The sequence below is a fragment of the Scyliorhinus canicula genome, chromosome 21 (assembly GCF_902713615.1).
Source record: "Scyliorhinus canicula chromosome 21, sScyCan1.1, whole genome shotgun sequence".
NCBI classification, from domain to species: Eukaryota; Metazoa; Chordata; class Chondrichthyes; order Carcharhiniformes; family Scyliorhinidae; genus Scyliorhinus; species Scyliorhinus canicula.
This window is the reverse complement of record NC_052166.1, coordinates 21,706,664-21,723,247: the sequence shown is the minus strand read 5'-3', so window position 1 is coordinate 21,723,247 and position 16,584 is coordinate 21,706,664. Positions and strand designations below refer to the sequence as shown.

At 43.6% G+C, this 16,584-nt stretch overlaps 1 protein-coding gene across 4 annotated transcripts in view; it reads right to left on the bottom strand.

The window, feature by feature from the left end:
• Positions 1–16,584, bottom strand: part of pnpla7b (patatin-like phospholipase domain containing 7b) — a 371,155-nt gene that overhangs the window by 338,792 nt on the left and 15,779 nt on the right. For 2 of the 4 annotated variants that reach the window (XM_038782642.1, XM_038782643.1), the window contains exons 2-3: positions 3,594–3,631; positions 2,140–2,214 (exon numbers count right to left, since the gene is read on the bottom strand). In XM_038782642.1, the coding sequence (XP_038638570.1) occupies positions 2,140–2,214; positions 3,594–3,631 (113 nt within the window). The other 2 variants (XM_038782645.1, XM_038782644.1) reach the window with 2 other exon arrangements.

Genomic DNA, 16,584 nt, shown 5'->3' with positions numbered 1-16,584 from the left:
ATGCAGGAGATCAAGGGCTGGATAGTGTAATGCTGGATCATGACACACATGACATTCACAGACAAATTACCCAGAGTGGGTAATTGGAGTGATGTATTCTAGATGGGTCTATTGAATGGTGGGATGCAACAATTGAGCGATGTGCAGGAATCATATATTGATTGAATATTCAGGATGATGGCCAAGAAACGAGGCCTATAAACTGGCAAAACAGTGTGACAGAGTGGAAAGTAAGAAAGCACATTGCAAGTTGTGATAGCGAGTCCAGAAGTGACTGCTGAAAGAACCTCTGATAGTGTAAGCTTGTAGTACTAAACCCAACAGACATAAAAGTGGAAAGAGGCCATAAGTTTGAATAGATTAGACAATTAAAGGGCGTAGAATAATCCCACAACAGAAAATAAGTAGAAGACATTCTCTTGACTTTGAAGTTTTGGTGGCTGCCAATAAACTTGAGAACGAACAAATAAGAGGGACAAAACAAAGGGAGTCTGATAGTTTGAGTTTGGAATTTATTCTTAAATAAGGTCAACCAACATGGTCACATAGATGAATGTGTACTAAAAAATTCCCTGTAGATGGGACTTTAGGCAAAAAATCTGAGGCTAATTGCTAGGGGTTAGTTGTGAGGAGTTTCAGAGTGATTGTGTGATTCAGATGGTAGTGTGAATTCCCACTGCTGGTAAAGTCATCTTAATTTTTTATCCTTTAGTCACATATTCATCAGCGCATAGGTCGACCTAGACAAAAGCCATGTTTCTGCAGAGCAATAATTTTCAGGGAGAAACTTTCTGAAACTGACCAAAGGAAAGCTATAAACAAATGCATTTATAGCCAGAGTGAAGCCTTTTTTCTGTGAGATTAATTTAGCTGAAAATAGGTTGCGTTCAACTAAAAGCAGATGACGCAATGTTTTATCAGTTTCATGAAGGAACATTGTCGGGCAACTTCATGGTGTATGTTGACCTCTTACTGGGAGGTACTGAGGAATTTGAAAACTGCACGATTAATAAAGATTGGAAAGAATTTAAAATTGGAAGTCAGGTTTGTGTTTTTTTAATATATTGGTTTAGATATTAAGCAAATTAGGTGTGGAATAATTTTAAATCAACAATTCTATTTAGACAGTGTTACTTCCACCCCAATTAATCGTACTCAGGCCTGCTGACAGAAAGATGCTTTTTTCAAAGAAGAGACTGAGCAAGTGTGAAGCTTGATTAGTCAGTTAAACTGATTGTCCACTCAAGACTGGATCAGGTATAACTTTTTATGTGTTGGAGTAGAGTGCTACAAAGAAACACTGTAAAGTAGAGAAGACTTCAGGGCAATAAAGTATTTTTTTTTTAAATCAGTCTGGTTAATTGCATACTTAAGTTCCCATCCTTAGGTGACCCATCCATTTTTAGCGATGCTTCACATGCTAATCTTTCTGATAGATATTCTAGTGCAACTGGTTTCATACTATAAGAGCAAGAATAGTTATCCATTAGATTGGGAAGCTAAGAAAGCAAAAACAGTTGTTAAAAGTACTTTAGCTGCTGAAACTCACTTATTGGGGCAGTGAATATAAGATTCTAGTTGGCAAACATTTTAAATGAGATTCTGTACGTTAAGCACACCAAGTACAGCATATCAATTGAATGTTATGTAGATAATCATTCACTGTGGGATAATGCACATTATGAGAAAAGTTTATGCATTAGTCTTGCTAAGTTGAACTAACTGGAGAAAAAATAAATCTCAAATTTAATGGGTGGATGCAAGTTAATATCTGTCAGACTATTTTACAAAAAATATTACATGAAATTATTGGGAGTTCTTGAAAAGAGACAACTTGGAATATAATGCCCTGTACAATATATTGGGTTCAATTTGTTTTGATGTGTTGGTTATACAATAAACTCTAGTTATTATTTCAAAGATAGAATGGAATCTGTTAATTGTATATTAATGCTATTTAAACATATGCCAGTGGTGGGCATGGGATTCACTTGTGCTCCTATAATGTAGAAACAGACTGAAAGTGCATATTTGAAATATGCATCTCTTTAACTAAATGCTTATAAAGTGTAAAGATTAGCTCTAGTTCTATCCTACATAGGCTGGCTTTCTGGATTTTAACAGGCAGGTTTTACTTACCATCGTGGTCTGAATTTTCTCCTCCATAAACTGTTGTACTAATGCAGGAAGGTCCCCACTGATTTGTATCCCAACCTGTGACACAAAGTGAAAAATATTCATAAAAATAAATTTATCATGCGTTTTATTAATTTCAATTTTTTCAATAATTGAGCAGAAAGACACTTTATCACCAATAGATTATGACTGGTGGAATTTTTCACTGGACTCACTATCTTTTTTTGCAGTTTCTGTATTTACACATTCCTCTCCAGAGCCCAGTTAACATGTATTTAAGGCAGTTGATTGGTAACAAATGAACTAGGGCAACATCAAATGTAGGATGTGGGTTGAAGCATAGCCAAATGTGAAAGGACAATAATCATAAGCACCATCGGTGACAACTCTAAAAATGAGGAACTGCAGATTCAGGAAGTTAAAAGTCAACAGTTTCTTCATAATCACAAGTCCAACGTGGGGGAAATCTGTTGCCACAATTCCAGCAACAACAAAAAAAAAACAACCAAGGAAGTTGCTTTTTCATTGCTTCTCCTAATTTTAGAGCATCGCTTCGCACATTCCGATTGACTTAGGATAGAGTGACCAGATTTTCAAAACCCAAACCCGTGATACATTGAAAAGCTGTGGGAAGGTGGGACTCTGATGATTGAGTGACCAATGGCAAGGATCTGGAGGAAGGGGGGGAGCGAAAGATGGGTGGTCATGGGATGACATCACCCAAAATATGTCCAGCAAGATTTGGCAACCCTCTCCACTATACATCATTGAGAAGGCGTCATCAGCAATGGAGCCATCCCGTACCAGCCTCCCCGGACAGGCGCCGGAATGTGGCGACTACGGGCTTTTCACAGTAACTTCATTGAAGCTTACTCGTGACAATAAGCGATTTTCATTTCATTTTTTCATTTTCATCGGCACCAAAATGGTACTAACAACTTCCTTGGAGACTTCAAGGGAAGGGAGAGGCTGGATACAATGCAATGTGATGGGTGTTTACAGGAAGAAGGATGAAATTTCACACAAATATTCTTCCCCCCACCAGACTGAGTTTCTATTTGGCATAAAGGGGAACAGTCAAATCCGGGACATTTGAACTATTTGTAGGAAATTATCTGGACACTGGGACGTGTAATGAAAAATCTGGACTATCTTGGCAAAACCAGGATGTCCGGTCACCCTAAACAGGCATTCTATGAGATACATGCTCCCTGGGTTGACACCACTACAATAGCCTTGGGCTCTCTCACAGATAAAACATTCTACAAAATTCTCAAAACATGCCTGGTTCTATTTACAGCAAACTTACATGCAGTGTTAACATGAGCCAGTCATAGCAAGTAAGTCTACTCCCCGAGGATACACAACAGGTAACTGCATGCTCGGTGTTGGAAAGATGCTACAAGCTCTGCAGTTACGATGCATGTTGAATAAGTGTAGAAAAACAGATGAATTACCTCTGAGCTTACACAGCCATCCGGTTCGTTCAACACATCTAGAGCAATCAAACAGAAAGCAGACAGTGTTTAACTGGCTGTGAACAAAACAAAGTTATATAGCACTGACAGTAACCTAAAAGAAAAGGTACAGTGCAGCAGTAATAATGTGTAATCTACACGTTTTGAAAACACAATTACCCTTTCATTTATCAAGTATTCCAGCAAAGATCTACTTATGAACATTTTGAAGACAAAGTGTTGTCACTTCCATGGTCCATGCAATATACATTATTGTTTATTGCCCCCAATTATGGCAGTCGTTCACTCAGTTCTCCTTTGCATTGCACTGTTTCACTCCAGTTAGTTTATCTTGCCAGTTTCTAAACTGAAGAAAGCAACTCACCATGGGGGTAAAGCTCCTCTGGCAAATTTGTGTGCAGGCCTCGACAATGAGCAGTGATGGGATATTTGGCTATAGGAGTAGCTCAGCCGAGCCTGTCTGCACACAACATGCTTTCAAATCAGAAGTCCAATTTAAGGCCGCAATACCTGCCCTCCTTGTTAACTGGGCACACTGGGGATCAAAATAAGAGGATCCCATACAACTCAACGTAAGAGCAGAAGATCAGAGTCATCGGAGAATCTCAGAAATTTACACAGTAAAAGAAAAGCCCAGATTGATTCACATCATATGCAACAGAACCTTTTTTTAAACAAATTGAAGCATGTTTTCATGAATTAACAAAAGCAAGCACTCCATAGCGCCAGTTAAAATGGGCAAACCTTTCATACCCATTTCTTTACATTTCTAATAGGAAAAACAAATACTATTTTCTGCCAACACACAGAACTAAAAGGATGTCATGTGACTTCATTGTCACATTATGTCACATGCTGCAAAGTCATTGTCACATTATGTCACATGCTGCAAAGTCATTGTCACATTATGTCACATGCTGCAAAGCTGTTCCATGCCCCATAAAGCAGAAACATTCAGCAAAAATAGGTGCGGCTACAGTGACACTGTTTTAGCCTCCTGAACTAATTCTGGTACAACAGATCTAATTTACTCCCAATGCAGGTAAAAAAACATCTACCACCATTCAGCAACCAAGGAAACAAGGCACTCACAAACCCGGAGGAAATCCAGACACGGAGTAAATGGAAACTTCACACACACACACATAGACAGACACCCACACCCAGAATTGAACCCGAGTTCCTGCTATTACAGGGTAGATTGTGTGTGCATCAGGTGACAGATTGCAATTGTTACAACTGGGACAAAGTGTTCCTTCTGTATCCTCACCCTTATCCTTTAAAGAAATAAACCACGTCTCAAATTCAACAAATAGTTAGTGGAAAGGTTAGTGACTTATTATAGAAAGAGATGATGCTCATTGATGTACACATTACAGAAAAAAGCTAAGACGTAGGAGCAGAAGTAGGCCATTTGGCCCATTGAGTCTGCTCCACCATTCAATAAGATTATATCTGATCCGATATGATACTCAACTCCACTTTTCTGGCTAATCCCCAAAACCTTTGCTTCTCTACTGATTAGAAATCTGTCGTGAACATACTTTACGACCCAATCTCTACCGCTTCCACAGATTCACTACCCTCAGAAGAAATTCCTCAAGGATGTTGCCTGGGCTGGAGCATTTGAACTATGAAGAGAGGCTGGTTCGGCTGGGGTCCTCAGAGTAGAGAAGACGGAGGGGGACTTGATTGAGGTGGACAAAATTATGAGACAGACAGGGTAGACAGGAAGGAACTTTTCCCCTTAGTAGAGGAGCCGGGGCATAGATTTAAGGGCAGGAGATTGAATGGGGATTGAAGTGTTTTTTTTCACCCTGAAGGTGGTGGGAATCTGGAATTCAGTGCTTCATTGGGTGGTAGAGGCAGGAACCCACACAACATTTAAGAAGCATTTAGATGAGCACTTGAAACAACATAGCATACAAGGCTATGATGGGTTGAAGGGCCTCTTTTTGTGCTGTAAAACCCTATGTCTCTATCTCGTCTTCCATGAGCAACGCCTTAGTTTGAGATTATACCTTCTGGTCCTAGACTCTCCCACAGGGGGAAACAACCTCTCAGCATCTACCCCCTCAAACTCCCTGAGAATCCTATATATGTCTCAATAAGGTCACTTCCCATTCTTCTAAACTCCAATGAGTGCAGGCCCAACCTACTCAACCTCTCCTCATAAGAAAATCCCTTCATACCCGGGTTCAACCTAGTGAACCTCCTCTGGACTGCCTCCAATCAGAAGGGGTCCAAAACTGTTCTCGGTATAGAATAAACTGAATTTCATCGTAATTGATTTCAGATTCTAGTGGCATCACAAACATCTTTACATTAAGAGCACAGATCAGCCACTCCTATACCATCAGCTGCTCTGGTGTAATGTAATGTAATTAATCCAAACAGCATAAAGGCATTAAATCTAAAGCCACAGTCACACCAGAATGGGAAGAAAAAGAACAGACTTGCACTTAACAGTATTTTTCATAACCTCGAAGATCTTCACCGTCAATTGTGCACTATTAAAGTGTAGCCATTCACTTGGCTAGACGGCTGATTTGAGATGCAGAGCCAGGCCAGCAGCGCGGATTCAATTACCGTACCAGCTGAGGTTATTCATGAAGGCCTGACTTCTCAACTTTGTCCCTCACCTTGAGATGTGGTGATCCTCAGGTTAAACCACCATCAGTCAGCTCTCCCCCTCAAAGGGGAAAGCAGCCTAGGGCGATGGTGACTTTACCTTTGGGCAGCATGGTAGCACAGTGGTTAGCACTGTTGCTTCACATCGCCAGGGACCCAAGTTCGATTCCCGCCTTGGGTCACTGTCTGTGCGGAGTCTGCACGTCCTCCCAGTGTCTGCGTGGGTTTCCTCCGGGTGCTCCAGTTTCCTCCCACGAGTCCCGAAAGACGTGCCTGTTAGGTGAATTGGACATTCTGAATTCTCCCGTGTATCTAAACAGGTGCCGGAGTATGACGACTCGGGGATTTACACAGTAACTTCATTTCAGTGTTAATGTAATCCTAATCCTACTTGTGACACTAATAAAGATTATTATTAAATGTAGGAAATGTGACAGCCATAAGGCCTGTGGTGGCTCAGTGGTTAGCACCGTTGCCTCACAGAGCCTGGGACGCAGGTTTGATTGCAACCTTGGGTGACTGTCTGTGTGGTGTTTGCACGTTCTCCCAGTGTCTGTGTGGGTTTTCTCCGGGTACTCCGGTTTCCTCCCATAGTCCAAAGATGTGCAGGCTAGGTGGATTGACCGTGCTAAATTGTCCCTTAATGTCCAAAGATGTGTACGTTAGGTTGCAGGGATGGGATGGGGGAGTGGGCCTAGGTAGAGTGCTCTTTCGGAGAATCGTGCAGACTTACTGGGCCAAATGGCCTCCTTCTGCACTGGAGGGATTCTATGATTCTAGGAAATGCCAATGATCAGACATTGTATTTTTTAAATTAGGTTAGTTGACGGTTACATAGGTGGCCCTCGACACCAGAAAGAACTCACCGTTCTTTTTCAAATAGTGCCACAGGATCATTTAGATAGAACAAAGAACAAAGAACAAAGAAAAATTACAGCACAGGAACAGGCCCTTCGGCCCTCCCAGCCTGCGTAGATCCAGATCCTTTATCTAAACCTGTCGGCTATTTTCCAAGGATCTACTTCTCTCTGTTCCCCGCCCGTTCATATATCTGTCCAGGCGCATCTTAAATGATGCTATCGTACCCGCCTCTACCACCTCCGCTGGCAAAGCATTCCAGGCACCCACCACCCTCTGCGTAAAACACTTTCCACGCACATCTCCCTTAAACTTTCCCCCTCTCACCTTGAAATCGTGACCCCTTGTAATTGACACCCCCACTCTTGGAAAAAGCTTGTTGCTATCCACCCTGTCCATACCTCTCATAATTTTGTAGACCTCAATCAGGTCTCCCTTCAACCTCCGTCTTTCCAATGAAAACAATCCTAATCTATTCAACCTTTCTTCACAGCTAGCACCCTCCATACCAGGCAACATCCTGGTGAACCTCCTCTGCACCCTCTCTAAAGCATCCACATCCTTCTGGTAATGTGGCGACCAGAACTGCACGCAGTATTCCAAATGTGGCCTAACCAAAGTCCGATACAACTGTAACATGACCTGCCGACTCTTGTACTCAATACCCTGTCCGATGAAGGCAAGCATGCTGTATGCCTTCTTGACCACTCTATCGACCTGCGTTGCCACCTTCAGGGTACAATGGACCTGAACTCCCAGATCTCTCTGTACATCAAATTTCCCCAGGACTCTTCCATTGACCATATAGTCTGCTCTTGAGTTACATCTTCCAAAATGCATCACCTCGCATTTGCCTGGATTGAACTCCATCTGCCATTTCTCTGCCCAACTCTCCAATCTATCTATGTTTTGCTGTATTCTCTGACAGTCCGCCTCGCTATCTGCAACTCCACCAATCTTAGTATAATCTGCAAACTTGCTCATCAGACCACTTATACCTTCGTCCAGATCATTTATGTATATCACAAACAACAGTAGTCCGAGCACAGATCCCTGTGGAACACCACTAGTTACCTTTCTCCATTTTGAGTCACTCCCTTCCACCACTACTCTCTGTCTCCTGTTGCCCAGCCAGTTCTTTATCCATCTAGCTCGTACACCCTGAACCCCACACGACTTCACTTTTTCCATCAACCTGCCATGGGAAACTTTATCAAATGCTTTACTGAAGTCCATGTATATGACATCTACAGCCCTTCCCTCGTCAATTAACTTTGTCACTTCCTCAAAGAATTCTATTAGGTTTGAAAGACATGACCTTCCCTGCACAAAACCATGCTGCCTATCACTGATAAGTCTATTTTCTTCCAAATGTGAATAGATCCTATCCCTCAGTATCTTCTCCAACAGTTTGCCTACCACTGACGTCAAGCTCACAGGTCTATAATTCCCTGGATTATCCCTGCTAACCTTCTTAAACAAAGGGACAACATTAGCAATTCTCCAGTCCTCCGGGTCCTCACCTGTGCTCAAGGATGCTGCAAAGATATCTGCTCAGGCCCCAGCTATTTTGTCCCTCGCTTCCCTCAGTAACCTGGGATAGATCCCATCCGGTCCTGGGGACTTGTCCACCTTAATGCCTTTTAGAATACCCAAAACCTCCCCCTTCCTTATGCCGACATGACCTAGAGTATTTAAACATCCATCCCTAGCCTCAACATCCGTCATCTCCCTCTCCTTGGTGAATACCGATGCAAAGTACTCATTAAGAAGCTCACTCATTTCCTCTGACTCCACGCATAAATTCCCTCTTTTGTCTTTGAGTGGGCCAATCCTTTCTCTAGTTACCCTCTTGCTCCTTATATATGAATAAAAGGCTTTGGGATTTTCCTTAACCCTGTTAGCCAAAGATATTTCATAACCCCTTTTAGCCCTCTTTATTGCACGTTTGAGATTTGTCCTACTTTCCCGATATTCCTCCAAAGCTTCATCAGTTTTGAGTCGCCTCGATCTTATGTATGCTTCCTTTTTCATCGTAGCTAGTCTCACAATTCCACCCATCATCCATGGTTCCCTAATCTTGCCAGTTCTATCTCTCATTTTCACAGGGACATGTCTGTCCTGCACTCTAATCAACCTTTCCTTAAAAGACTCCCACATTTCAAATGTGGATTTACCCTTAAACAGCTGCTCCTAATCCACATTCCCGAGCTCCTGCCCGTTATAGTTGGCCTTTCCCCAATTTAGCACTCTTCCTTTAGGACGACTCTTGTCTTTGTCCATGAGTATTCTAATTGTGATCGCTATTCCCAAAGTAATCGCCGACTGAAACGTCAACCACCTGGCCGGGATCATTCCCCAATACCAGGTCCAGTATGGCCCCTTCCCGAGTTGGACTATTTACATATTGCTCTAAAAAACTCTCCTGGATGCTCCTTACAAATTCTGCTCCATCTACGCCTCCAACACTACACGAGTCCTATTCAATGTTGGGGAAGTTAAAATCTCCCATCACAACCATCCTATTGCTCCTACATTGTTCTATAATCGGTCTACATATTTGTACCTCTACTTCACGCTCGCTTTTGGGAGGCCTACAGTAAAGTCCCAACAATGTTACTGCACCCTTCCTATTTCTTAGCTCTATCCATATGCCTCAGTGCTCGAATCCTCCATCGTGCCCTCAATCACAGCTGTGATATCATCTCTGACCAGTAATGCAACTCCTCCACCCCTTTTACCTCCCTCTCTATCCCTCCTGAAGCATCTGTACCCTGGGATATTTAGTTGCCAGTCTTGCCCATCCCTCAACCAAGTCTCAGTAATACCAATAACATCATATTCCCAAGTACTAATCCAAACCTTAAATTCATCTGCCTTACCTGCTACACTTCTCGCATTAAAACAAATGTACCTCAGACCACCTGTCCCTTTGCAATCATCATCTCTTCCCTGTCTACTCTTCCTCTTAGTCACATTGAGTTTATTATCCAGTACCTTACTGGCTTAAGTACCTGCCTCTTTACTGACCTCTAACCTCCTAATCTGGTTCCCATCCCCCTGCCACATTAGTTTAAAACCTCTCCAACAGTGTTAGCAAAAGCACTCCCGAGGACATTGGTTCCAGTCCTGCCCAGGTGAAGACCATCCGGTTTGTAATGGTCCCACCACCCCCGAACCGGTTCCAATGTCCCAAAAAACTGAACCCCTCCCTCCTGCACCATCTCTCAAGCCACATATTAATTCTGACTATTCTTAAATTTTTACTCTGATGGTTTCGTGGCACTGGTAGCAATCCTGAGATTACTACCTTTGAGGTCCTACTTTTTAAACTTATCTCCTAACTCCCAAAATTCTGATTGTAGGAGCTCATCCCGTTTTTTTACCTATATCGTTGGTGCCTATATGCACCACAACAACTGGCTGTTCACCCTCCCCCTTCACTATGTCCTGCAGCCGATCTGAGACATCCCTGACCCGTGCACCCGGGAGGCAACATACCATGCGGGAGTCTCATTTTCGACCACAGAACGCCTGTCTACTCCCCTTATGATTGTATCCCCTATGACTGTAGCCCTGCCAGTCTTCCCCCCCCCCCCCCTTCTGTGCAGCAGAGCCAGCCACGGTGCCATGAGCCTGGCTACTACTGCCTTCCCCTGGTGAGTCATCTCCCCCAACAGTATCCAAAATGGTATACCTGTTTTGGAGGGAGATGACCACAGGGGACACCTGCACTACCTCCCTGCTCTTTCTCTGCCTTTTGGTCACCCATTCCCTGTCTCCCTCACCAATCCTAATCTGCGATGTGACCAACTCACTGAACGTGCTATCCACGACCTCCTCAGCATCGTGGATGCTCCAAAGCGAGTCCATCGGCAGCTCCAGAGCTGTCATGCGGTCTAACAGGAGCTGCAGCTGGACACACTTCCTGCACATGAAGGAGTCAGGGGCATTGGCCGCGTCCCTGAACTCCCACATTGAGCACGAGGAGCATAACACATGGTCTTGATCCAAATGGAAATCTAGACTTACATTGCAAAAGTCTTTCTCAGATACAAGGCTCTCATGCGGAGTGAGTTTGACTGTCTTAATCCAGCTCCTTGTGGGTACAAGTATATGGTACAAATGACTATAACTTAACCACAATGATGGCAACAAAGATAAACGGTCGGGAGCTGTTCTTCTATGATGACGGAGGCTCGAGAGCCTACACAATGCTAACACTGGGAGGAAAGACTCAAAAAGGTATTGAATTCCGCAGGAAAAAAAACAGAAAAAGAAATTAGTCTGGAGGACTAATGTTAAATTTAATAATTCATTAAGTGACTCCTTATGTAACACTGACAGACAGCTATAACAAATTTAAATATTAGATTAAGAAATCAGCCAACTTTTCTGAATGATTGTTCAAATTGTTAACAATCACTAACAACACATGAACTAATTATTTAACCAGCTGTATTTTGATCAAAATAGATTTGAAAAATAAATATGAAAAGTCCTTCCTCTAACCTCAGAAAGGTTTGTTTTCAGGGACTGGCTCTGCTCTCCTGCGGTTCCATATTAGCACCCTGATTGTATTATCGATTAATCGTCTTAGGCACTTATGCTTATTAATTCTTTCAAAGTCAGGATCATTTTCAATGCGGATAAGTAAGCCTATGCCAATTCAAGAGGACAGGAGGATTTAGATGTACAGTTTACATATATTCACCAGAGAGTGGTGAATCTGTGGAACTCTTTGCCACAGAAGGCTATGGAGGCCAAATCACAGAGTGTCTATAAGGCAGACATGGATAGGTTCTTGATTAATAAGGGGATCAGGGGTTGTGGGGAGAGGGCAGGAGAACGGGGATGAGAAAAATCTCAGCCATGATTGATTGTCGCAGCAGACCCGATGGGCCGATTGGCCTAATTCTACTCCGATGTCTTGTGGTTTTATTTTACCAATGTTACGACATCTGTGAAAAACATATGGTTCAAAGTGTCTTCCAGCTTGCCCAGAAGTTCAAAATGGTGACCGCATTTAGATCACCATTAGATCAGATCTAATTGAGTGAATGAAAGGAGAGAATTCTAAATACTGAAAGGTAGAAGTCCAATTTGAATTGCAGTTCCATTCTAGTTTACTACATAGAACATACAGTGCAGAAGATGACCATTTGGCCCATTGAGTCTGCACCGACCCACTTGAGCCAAAGGAAGCTGTAGGAAGCACGGTAGCACAGTGGATAGCATTGTGGCTTCATAGCGCCAGGGTCCCAGGTTCGATTCCCCGCTGGGTCACTGTCTCTGCGGAGTCTGCACGTTCTCCCCGTGTCTGCGTGGGTTTATATATAAGCCCTCATTTCCACCCTATCCCGTAACGCAATAACCACTCCTGACTTTTTTGGTCACCAAAGGCAATTTAGCATGGCCAATCCACCTAACCTGCACACCTTTGGACTGTGGGAGGAAACTGGAGCACGCGGAGGAAACCCACGCAGACACGGGGAGAACATGCAGACTCCGCACAGTGACCCAGTGGGGAATCAAACCTGGGACCCTGGCGCTGTGAAGCAACAGTGCTATCCGCTTGTGCTACCGTGCTGCCCATTACTACTTTTACTCCCAAGTTTAAAGCAAGGAGAAGGTTTTTAAATAACAAAAGATGTCAGCCATTTTGATTTTAAAAATCTTCAAGTGTTCATTCAAACTTATGAATTTAGTTTCTGATTATCTCCAGAATTTGAACAACCACCACTGCTCTCAATGAAGAGGGTATGCAACGAGAGGCTGTACAGAAGGGAATACAGCTATCTAGTAACTGCAATCTATTTATTTGCATGTTATATCTCTCAGAATTAGAAAAAACCCTGTCTTTCACAGCACGTACATCACGGCAGCAGTAATGCCCAACAGCAACTGGTTCCATAACCTTAGAGAGCAGCCCAAGAATTTCTTCAGTTCAGAAATAAAACATATTACTTACAACCATTCAGCTTGCTCAATTTGTTTTCTCTGAAGAGATGGTTACACAAGTATTCATTTTGTTACGGCACCCTGTGATAGTGCGCAGTCAATTCCAGCCCTACAGGCCCCGGAGTCCCAACAAAACTGAATTAAACAATAATTCAGATGTTTCTGCAATCTGTGACCCTTGACTGCTCCAATGACTTAAAGGCGTCAGATTTGTAAGTGAAATACAAAAAACACTGTTTATTTGTAACATCAATAGAGATAAAAGATGCGATGATCGAAGCTAATCTATTACTCCCCCCCCCCCCCGTCTGTCCCACCCTCAAACAACTAACTGTTGGGCACTGGGTTAAGGCGATAGGTTGGGAACTTGGGCTTAGGTAGAGAGCTCTTTCAAAGGGTAGGTGAAGGCTTGATGGGCTGAAAGGCCTCCTTCGCCTCGGTGGAGGAACTGAAGGGTAAATGGGAAGAGGAGCTGGGTGAGGAGATTGAGGAGGGGACGTGGGCGGATGCCCTGGAGAGAGTGAATTCCTCCTCTTCCTGTGCGAGGCTTAGCCTCATACAGTTCAAGGTGCTGCATAGGGCCCACATGACTGGGACGAGGATGAGTAGGTTTTTCGGGGGCGAGGACAGGTGTGCTAGATGCTCGGGGAGCCCAGCGAACCACGGCCATATGTTTTGGGCGTGCCCAGCGCTGGGGGAGCTTTAGAAGGGGGTAGCAAGGACGGTGTCAAGGGTGGTGGGATCCAGGGTCAAGCCAGGCTGGGGACTCGCAATTTTTGGGGTTGCAGTGGAGCCGGGAGTTCAGGAGGCGAAAGAGGCCGGTGTTCTGGCCTTTGCGTCCCTAGTAGCCCGGCGGAGGATTCTTCTTCAGTGGAAGGATGCGAGGCCCCCAAGCGTGGAGGCCTGGATCAATGATATGGCGGGGTTCATTAAATTGGAGAAGGTGAAATTTGCCCTGAGGGGATCAGTACAAGGGTTCTTTAGGCAGTGGCAGCCTTTCCTGGACTTCCTGGCAGAACGGTAGGGAAATAGGCCGACAGCAGCAGCAACCCGGGGGGTGGGGGGGGGAGAGAGTTTGGATCGGGGGGAGGGAGAACTGTGTACATGGGTTTGTAGGATGTGGCAGGTGTTATCTCTTTCCCTTTTGTCGTTGGGTGTTCTTTTGTTTTTTTCTCTTGCTTGTAGTTGCTTTTGAAGTTGGGTGGGAATTGTTCTTGGGGTGTTACCGCGGTTGTTTTGTTAATAGAGCTGAGCTGTTTATATTTTGTAAAAATGTCAATAAAAATTTTTTTTTTTTTTTTAAATGATAGGCCTCCTTCTGCACTGTAGGGATTCTATGATTTGAACCCCACTCCAAACACCAGCTGTATAAAGGAAGTGCTTGTATCTGAATTTATTCTTGTGATGTGGGTGATGCTAACTGGCAAAGCTACATTTTACAGTGGTTGGTGGCCCTTCTCCTTCAGCCACTGGAGTCCTCGTGGTGGTGGGTGCTTTGTAAGGAATTTCCAGGACATTGAGCCACTGACAATGCTACCAGCAAACACAGGACAGTCATCTCCTGCAAGATGAATAAATTAGTTTTTAGATTAACACGGAAACCAAAAAAGGTAGATACCAGGATCCATCTGCAATCGGTACCATGAGAGACAAACCTGAGCCCACCATGGTGGAAGACAACTGCTTCCAGGGTTTCTTTAGTTCATCTTTGCCCAGTGATGCCCCACTAACATGGAGGTCAGAACGGTGTTCTATGAAGTCCCTAAATACATTCATTATCTAGGATTAGAAATAAAGAATGCTCCTCCAACTTTATTTCAGTCAATAATAATAATAACACTTATTGTCACAAGTAGGCTTCAATGAAGTTACTGTGAAAAGCCCCTAGTCGCCACATTCCGGCACCTGTTCGGAGAGGCCGGTACGAGAATTGAGCCCGCGCTGCTGGCATTATTCTGCATTACAAGCCAGCTATTTAGCCCACTGTGCTAAACCATCCCCAATATTGGCAGCAGCTCTCCCTCAAGATGAGGATGTCGTCTACTCAGGGTCACCAGTTTTTGCCATGGGTCATCAAGTAACTGAACTGGCCAATTCCCAACCTACAAATTATTGGGCACAATAGGGCGGGATGCTCCACCAGTTTTTTGGGGTCCAAAGTTCAGAATTTGCTTCCTTTCCTTCCCTGCTGCCACTCTATCTCACCATTAAGACACCGTGACTCAAAGTGTGATACAGCTTGATCTACAGATTGTTGCCATTTTGAATGATTGGCATAGCAAGCTCCGCAGTCATTCATGTCAATTTATTCCAGCGTCATATAGCTGAAGGCATTCTCCAAATTTGCAAAGATTGCATCTGTAGTTGTACTGTGAGATGTTGTTCCCATTTAGCTGGGTACAGAATTGAACTCTCACAAATGCAGCGCTGAAATCCTAGTTATAACAGCACAAAATAAGAAACTGGACTTGAAAGCATGTTTGTTCTCACTTGAGTTGAAAACATTAAGCAGCTAATTGTACATTAGGCAAACCTCTTCAGAACCCAATAAACTCCGCAGAAAGTCCATGGCCTAAGATTTCCAGGCTGGCGTGCATATTTCAACTACAGTAACAGACGAGCCCAGAAAAGAAGAGTAAAAGGCTGAATATTGTAAAATGATGCACGTCAACCCATGGAAGACAATGGAAACAAGCAGTGGAACAGTCAACATGTACGGACAAGGTTGAAGTCTCAGACCTGTACCCTTCATCTCTTAATTCTGAAGTTAAAGGGCAGGAACGCAAAAGGTTGACTGCTCTCTGCAGGAATTCTGACATTCGCTGAGTACCTTCCACCAAGTGTGGCAAGAAACGCGCATACCCACAATTCCCCTGCACATCAAGTTCCTAACCTCAATTCTGCAACTCTGAAATAGCAAACGCCTAGTTCATTTCCAAGGAGGAGGAAATCCCCTAGGGTTGCTCTCAGCAGAGGCCTGTCTTACATTTCAAGCACTGATTACTTGAGACAATAGTAGTTCATGAAGGCCCTGCCTTCTCAACCTTTCCCCTCGCCTGAGGTGTGGTGACTGTTAGGTTAAACCAGCCTATGGTCATCTGGGACTACGGCGACTTTACACTTAAGACAAAAAAAAATAATCAAGGCTCTCACGTGAAAGCGAGACACTGGAGCAAAACTTCAGAGGGTGACTAACATCTTGAGCAGCCAGCCCTTGCAACAAATAAACACCGAGAAGGGAGAAGAAAAATCTTCAAAGAACATTGCACAAGAAATGCATTCTTTTTTTGAAAAATATTTTAATTCCAATTTCAACATTTTACAACAAAATAAAATAAAGCATACTTTAAACCCCCACCCTATAAAAATCTCTCCCCCCCCCCCCTTAACAGTTGACGGTAACCAACTCTTGTGGAACCCATCAGTCATCCATCCGTCTCTCCCCCTCCCAGTCCCCCTCCACTACAGGCAAATTTCACCTTTCCAGGTGAAAACTTTCCAGGTAAGAACTCCAGTAGGT